This window comes from Myodes glareolus, chromosome X (assembly GCF_982192425.1).
Source record: "Myodes glareolus chromosome X, mMyoGla1.1, whole genome shotgun sequence".
Classification (NCBI taxonomy): domain Eukaryota; kingdom Metazoa; phylum Chordata; class Mammalia; order Rodentia; family Cricetidae; genus Myodes; species Myodes glareolus.
Genome location: NC_142053.1, coordinates 73,210,760 through 73,218,804, shown reverse-complemented (window position 1 = coordinate 73,218,804; position 8,045 = coordinate 73,210,760). Strand labels below are relative to the sequence as shown.

Here is an 8,045-nt window from a genome sequence, read left to right as displayed (position 1 = left end):
TACTAGCAAAGCCTCGGTTACCAAAGCAAAACAAGTCCAAGACTGAGAGTAATGTGGACTTCAAACATTCTTTCTAGTCAGAACAAGAAAAGGACCTCTTTTTTTTTACCAAAAAAGCTTTATCAGAGGATAATTATCTTCACCTCCTTAACAGACAGACTGAGAGAAGCAATACTTTCACCCAAATGCAGCTGCTAGGTGGGGGTGTTGAACATACCAACAACATGGCTATAATCATGATCGGAGTTTTATACATACAGTTTCTTCAACAAATTTCCTCTGACCTTTCAGCTGACCCAACAAATACTAGCAAACATCACCAAGCAGGCAGTCTAATCGAGCACCGAAAACTTCTTTTTGTTTGATTTTAATGAGTTCTTATTTCTTGAGAAGCATAAGTTCAGGCACAAATTGGATTGCATTCTTGTAAAAGATAATGCATACATTCATCAGTGAAAAACAGCCTACCTCATTCCTCCACAGAAAAGAGAAGACATATAGAAACAGACACACAGAGATGGAGAGAAAGAGAGTGCCTGCACACAAGAGTGTAAGAGGGAGGGAGGGAAGGACAGAGGGTGGGAGGGAGGGAGGAATGAAAGGAGGGAGGGAGACAGGGAGAGGCAGAGGGAATGAATTGATTTCTAGGTTAAAAGCAGATAAGCCCTTACAATAGGGCATCAGCAAATGAACCTACAATTTCAATGAAAAAGCAGGGTGAAGCAGGGAGGATGGCTAAAGATCCTCTCTGCCAATAATTACTAAGTGTTTATCTTTAAGAGCAAAAGAAAGATTTCAAACAGATGCCAGGTTTTCTCACCTAACAAATGCGAATTTACATTTACCAATCTCTGCTCCGATTACTTTGTGCTGTCATAAAAATAATCACCAATTTCACAGGAAATAGATACTCCTCAGCTATATAAAGGAATGACAGAATAAGCTCACCTTGCTTTTAATTTTTTTCTCATTTTCTTGCATTTTCTTCAGATCTGTCTTCTTAGAGAAACTAATGCCTTAATGACTTTCTGGTAGCTGCAAGCCTTCTTTTATTTCAGCTAAATATATGAAAATGTATGCAAATTTAAATCAAGCTTAACCTAGGAAGCTCTTGCAATATATTTAATGGAATTTCAAACCAATAAGGGAACTCTGATGCCGTCTTCTGTTAGAGCAAATATAATTACACAGCTAGGTTGCCTCCAAAATTACCGAATGAAAGGTCATTAAAAAAAAAAACTTCACATTTGGTATTGGGTGTTGTGTATTTATTGTCTTTTCCGAGCTAGTGTGATTGTAACATCTTTGCATTTCCACCAACTCTGCTTCCAAGCAACACCTTTGCGTGGGGCTGTGGAGCACATGGACTTGCTCTTCTCTAACTTGGAAAAGCCTAGGAGGGTATGTCTTTCCTTTAAACAAAATTTGAAAGCGATCGGGTCCCCCAGGCTGAAAACTAATTCAAGCTTTGTGGCAGCTGGGGAGAAATGGAAAAACTGTGCAAGATGCCTAGCCACCAAGGTCTCTCTCCGGGCTTCTCCCAGTTTTTCTGTTTCTCTCCCTCTTTCCCACTACTCTTTTTTTCCTCTCCCCCTCCCCTCCTCCTGTCTTCTCTCTCCTTGTCTCTCTGATTCTCTAAATTTTGAAAGAACAGTAGAGGAAGCTCATTTCTCAATATTTCTATCACTCTGCTAAGGAAGCAGGGTGTAAACGTTTCAAAGAGTTTTTCCGGGGACAACACTGGGCTTGCTTGGTGTTCTGAATACTTTCCAGTCTGCCTTTTGGGAGAGGGGGACTGGGTTTGCTACATGCATCTCGGGTGAGTACATAAGAGGACTGCCTGCTTCAACAAGCAGCTTCCCTGACATAAGCTGAGACCTCTGATAGGAACTGACAGGGGAGCAAAGATAAAGTCAGATTTCCAATTAACCAGCAAACTTCAAACTGACTGAGTCTTCCAAGGAGCACTTTAAGATTTACATTCGCAAACCCTCAACTCTTCATGCCCTGAATCAAAAAATTAAGAAAAATAAGCAGAAATATATTTCCTAGAGCTTTTTTGTTTCTTGTAAATGAAAAAAATAAAGGGAACAAAATAAATTAGAATAGCTTTTATTGGATCATGAATTTTCATTTTGGGCTCTGATCTAAAACATTGCGTTGCTCAAAGTTTGTAGATGCGTTTTATTTTGCAGTCCCCGCCACACAGGAACCCAAAGAGCTAACTAAAACTGAAATTTTTAATGCAGTAAGATCAAAATGACATTTTAATTTCTTTCTTCCTTCCTTCCTTTTTCGTTCTTTTTTTTTTTAAATTTCAGTAAGCTAAAGGGAGATCTGAAACCAAAGGTAGCCTCCTCACTTCCACTCTACACAAATATATCCCTTCTCCGTCACAAACACACACTTGGTCCCCAGGAGGGGGGAAAGGGTTAACTAAAAGAACCGCTGCCACTCTGAGCTAGGCAGCCAATGGAGCCTAAAGATTGATTCACTTCCTGCTTGGGTCTCACTGAAACTCCGGAGCTTCGCCAGCCTAATTTGGAAAGCGAGCTCGGCCTCCCGCACCATCATTGGCTGAGTTTATGCCTGGCCAGGCCAAGTCGCACTGCGATTGGCCTTGGCGGGTGCCGGTAACCCGCGCTAGCGGCTTTGGTTCCCCCGCACCATAGATGTCAAAGGCTGAAGCTGCTCCCTTTGCCACATTATAACTAGTAGAGGATCCTCATCGACCATGGCCACAGCTGCCTCGAATCCCTACAGCATTCTCAGTTCCAGCTCCCTTGTCCATGCGGACTCTGCGGGCATGCAGCAGGGAAGTCCTTTCCGCAATCCTCAGAAACTTCTCCAAAGTGACTACTTGCAGGGAGTTCCCAGCAATGGGCATCCCCTCGGGCATCACTGGGTGACCAGTCTGAGCGACGGGGGCCCGTGGTCCTCTACACTGGCCACCAGCCCCCTGGACCAGCCGGACGTGAAGCCGGGACGCGAAGATCTGCAACTGGGAGCAATCATCCATCACCGCTCGCCACATGTAGCCCACCACTCGCCCCATACTAACCATCCGAATGCCTGGGGAGCGAGTCCAGCTCCAAACTCGTCCATCACGTCTAGCGGTCAACCCCTCAACGTGTACTCGCAGCCAGGATTCACGGTGAGCGGTATGCTGGAGCACGGGGGACTCACTCCACCACCAGCTGCTGCCTCCACACAGAGCCTGCATCCAGTGCTCCGGGAGCCTCCAGACCATGGTGAGCTGGGCTCGCACCACTGCCAAGACCACTCGGATGAGGAGACTCCAACCTCTGATGAGTTGGAACAGTTCGCCAAACAATTCAAACAAAGAAGAATCAAGTTGGGTTTCACGCAAGCCGACGTGGGGCTGGCACTGGGCACACTGTATGGCAACGTGTTCTCGCAGACCACCATCTGCAGGTTCGAGGCCTTGCAACTGAGCTTCAAGAATATGTGCAAGCTGAAACCCCTGCTCAATAAGTGGCTGGAGGAGGCCGATTCATCCACGGGAAGCCCTACCAGTATTGACAAGATCGCCGCTCAGGGCCGCAAGCGCAAGAAGCGAACCTCCATCGAGGTGAGTGTCAAGGGCGTACTGGAAACGCATTTCCTCAAGTGTCCCAAGCCTGCAGCGCAGGAGATCTCCTCGCTGGCAGACAGCCTCCAGTTGGAGAAAGAAGTGGTGCGTGTCTGGTTCTGTAATAGAAGACAAAAAGAAAAAAGAATGACTCCGCCTGGGGATCAGCAGCCACACGAGGTTTATTCGCACACGGTGAAAACAGATGCGTCCTGCCACGATCTCTGACTGGAGGAAGCCAGAAGGTGGTCCGCAGCACTGGGAGCAGTGCGGATATCGTTCTCACTCCCTTCCTTCCTTTCATCACTACAGTCTTTATTATTGCTATCTCTCTAGCTTGCTAGCTCTTTCTTTCTTTCCTCCACAGAGGTTTCTAACTTATGTTAAGAAAGGAAACACACACACACACACACACACACACACACACACACGCACACACGCACGCATTCAGGATTCTCAACTCTGAAACACAATTGTATTAAGCAGTCCAAGTGGGGACCTCATAGTCCCCGCTGCCAGGGCAATTTTTCTCCAACCTTTTCTGCTGATCAATACATATTGTTTACTCTGAGTAGGATTTGTTTGGTTGCTCCTCGCTAAAAAAGGGCAAGGAGCTGGGTAACAGGGGTGGGGGCGGGAGAGGGTGGGAAGACAGATGTGTGCCTATGAATAACCTTTCAGCGCCTTGGTTATAGCAGCTGTATTTCAGGTGAAATCTGTTTTACAATAGACTAGTTTTGCATTTTTTAAAACTTCTATAGCGTTTCTAAATGTCTGCGGTGTTTTACTACAAGCTGTACACAATATTTGTGAGATAATTTGTATCTAATCGACCACTTCACGTTATTATTGCTATTATTATTATTTCTTCATTCAGCTGATGGGTTTTTAATTGCTTAAAAAGGGAGGGGAGGTTGGAAGGAGGAAAGAGAAAAATGCTCACCTCTTGCACTCCCACACTTTCGAATCTGCATGGAGAGAAGATGTGGAGAAAGTTGATGTTTCTATTTTTTTCCCCGGGGACTGAGTGCCTATGTGGGCAGAACAAGCAAACTGAATGGGTTTGCAAAGAAGCCTAAAGTAAGAGAGGCTATTTCGCTGCTTTTTGCCTCCTGTTTTGTGCAACTGTGGAGTCTCTGAAGGCTTCTACAACATAAATCCCGGTGCCCCAGAAGGATTCAGCAGTGGTGCGCAAAGAATGGTGTTTGAGGAACCAGAAGGATTCTGAATTCACCCAGGTCATAAATGTCTGTGCCTGAAGTTTCCCACAGGCTGCCAGTATAGTCAGGTTGACAACCTGCGCTACCCACTTACACTCTCCTAAATGAAAGACTTTGCCTTCACAAATGGTGGCTTTCACCTGAGACCGGGACCCAAAGACGCTGGCAACAGATTGGGCCAGCGCCTCCCAGTTCGCGACTCGCTTTTAGGGTGAGAAACACTCTCAGTAGGGTGGTGAGGGGGTGGGCTAACAGGCACCCTTTGCATAGTGCGGAGCAACAATAAAATGATTAGCGAAAGCCACGGAAATTCTGGTCCAGCCGTGTACCACCTCCTCCCTCTTGTATATACCAAGGTCTGAGTGAGCTCTTGGGGAGCCCATCTCAGCTTCTTTGACAAGCACAGCTGGTGGAAGCCCATGGCGAAGAAGATTGTGCGAGCTAGGGAACGCCTGGGCGGCTGAGTTTATGCTTTTTTTTCCTAAAAAAAATCAAAAATATGTGTGTATGTATTTCTGTGCGTGTGTGCGTGCGCGTGCAAATGTGTGTGTGTAGATAGTTGTGTGTATCATATTATTGTATAAAAAAACTAAAAAAAAAATTCTCGCTAGACTAAGTAGAGATCCCAAAATTAAGCGGTTGCCGTGGCTTTATGGCTAGCTTTCTCTCAAGTCCACAGGTCAGGTTCGCAAGTGCACCTCATCCTCAACAAGCATTCTGTGCTGACCCCGCGAAGCGCCCATGCCCAGCCAGTAACAGCCAGCCTGACCTGAAGGGGATCTCAGCATGCCAGGCTGATCTCAGGATTCAGCCTGCAGGCGCAGCTGCGGCAGACAAAGCTTCAAACTACCTAAGAACCAGAAAACCTTCTGCTCCTTGTAGAAGACACACTAGTATGGGCTGCCAGGCCTCTGGTTGACCACAGTGTCTCCTCTAGCCGCAGGTTGAAGAGCATATATTAATTCAAATCCCGGACCCTTTTGCTAGTTTTTTTTTTCCTTTTTGTTCTTTCTTTTCTTTTCTTCTTCTATTTTTTTCTAAAACCTCTGCATTCTCTTACTTTTAGGTTTTAGTTCTGCGATTTTATTTCCCTAGTTGAATTCATGTTTCACAAATGTTCAAAGGTGGTGAGTTTTTTTAATTTTTTTTTCTTTGCAGTTAAACGCTATGGTTCAAACCTGAGTTAACCCAAATATTTCTGCCGACTTTATAATTGTACAGTTTTGTATATTAAACGTTTTTGAAGTTATTAATTTAAAAAAGATCATTTAGTTTATTCATTTAGTAACTGATGTATAATAAACGCTATTTTCATTAAGAGTTGCTTTTTCAACTATTTTATTCAAATTGCCTATTGCAGTTGCCAACAGTTATTTATTTTCAATAAATTCTGCATTGTGTTTAAATAGAAATGGTTTCAAAGATGAGTTGGGTGTCAAAAAGAAATCAATTCGCTGTAATGTTTGATGTGAGCAGTTTTAGTCAAGGGGTTTATAATGACGCAATATTTTATTGTTGTAAAAGATTTAAAGGTTTAAATAAAACATTTTTCCAAAAAATGTATTTTTCTCCTGGCTTTATTGTGTTGTATGTGAAGTAGAGCATTTAAAGAGGCACATCTCGGGTAAACAAGGCATTTGCTTTGCTTCGGGTTAGAAATCATTAGTTTTTGTTTGGATTCTGGTTTCTATTCCTATGACTTTTGCCCTTTCAGCTCAGAAATATGCTCTCACACACAATACCTGTTTGTACACCCACACTTACGGCTTACATAAAATGTATACCTCAATGGTGGAAAGCCAGGTGGGTAAGACTATTTTATTAGTGTTCTCCCAGAACACAATGTCTTTGCCAACCAGTGTCTTCTAGTTTGTTCCCCCTGACCCCACCCCACCCCACTGCTGCCCCTGAAATTAGACCCAAACCTTCCCGGGACTTCTATGTTTCTTACACATTCTCATCCTTCTTCCTTCTCCCCAGTCGTGACAGTTGCCCTTCTAGTAAGGTACGGGATATAATTTTATGTAGTGATTGTTTTAAGGCACTACCTGGGTCTAAGAAAACTGTTTGCTTGAATCCCTATCTATCTGGCTTGTAAGAGAGAAAAGAAAAGATTATGAGACACTTGGGGGGGATTTTGATTTATTATAGTCATATTTTCATTCCCACATATAATTTTACATGTATTACTGATTTCATAAATCCTTCTATAGAATAAGGGATTGCTACATGTAGTGGTAGCTAATGAATAATTTGCCAAATATGATACAATTCTATTTTAAGGTTTTACACGGACAGGAATTCTTTGTCCAACTTTTCTTTTGGTTGGTGCATTTGAATAAATAAACAAAACACAAATTTCCAGCAATGAAGACACCTTATTCTCATACTTTAAAAGAGAGATATTTTTCTTAAACAAATCATAATTATTGAATCACTTTATTAGGCAATGATTATCACAAATGATGCCTTATTTTTTACAGATTGCCTGATGATTTGCAGCTGTATAGTAAAACATGCAGATGTGACTGTTTTCTATGAAACATGCCACATGCTGTGTGTATATTCACGGATATATCCCCTTTATACATAATGTTGATTGTTTTTTAAAAAATTGTTTTATATATGTTTATGTCTGTGTCTTTTTGTGTGTTTGCCACATGTGTGTGAGCATTCACAGAGTTCAGAAGACAGTCTTCCACTCCCTGGAGTTTAAGGCAGCTGTGAGCCACCTAACATGGATTCAAGGAGACAACCTGGAGTTCTCTAGAAGAGGAGGAAACTCTCTTAAACACTGACTCATCTTTCCAATCCCATAATATTGATTTTATAAAGGTCTATCCATAAGCCCAAAACTTAAAGTAATAAGCCTATTGGTTCTGTTTTTGCTTCATACAAATCATCTATTTCTTATAAAACATCTTATAAAAATGGGTAGATTATAATTTTGCTTTTCTTACTAAAGAACTGCACACAACAACTAACTTTGAGTTTATCCTGAACTCTTAGGTGAACTCATATACAGATATTTTAGGAGGTATTTATGTGAGTATATAAGTATAGTAATCAATACTTTATTAATATATTAATATGCATTATACATATGTATCTATCTCAAACTGTCTTCTTTTATTGCCTTTTGTCCTTCTTAACAATACCATAACCTAGCAGTCTTTTATAATGACCTTATCAATTTCTGTGTAATGAGAATATTATTTTCATTAAAACTCCAG

The 8,045-nt window shown here is 42.3% G+C and overlaps 1 protein-coding gene across 1 annotated transcript; it reads left to right on the top strand.

Moving 5' to 3' along the window:
* The first annotated feature begins 2,682 nt into the window (after nucleotides 1-2,682).
* Nucleotides 2,683-6,337, top strand: Pou3f4 (POU class 3 homeobox 4). The gene has a single exon (XM_048418047.3). The coding sequence runs from the start codon at nucleotides 2,735-2,737 to the stop codon at nucleotides 3,818-3,820; it is 1,086 nt and encodes a 361-aa protein (XP_048274004.3). The 5' UTR covers nucleotides 2,683-2,734; the 3' UTR covers nucleotides 3,821-6,337.
* The last annotated feature ends 1,708 nt before the right edge of the window (nucleotides 6,338-8,045 follow it).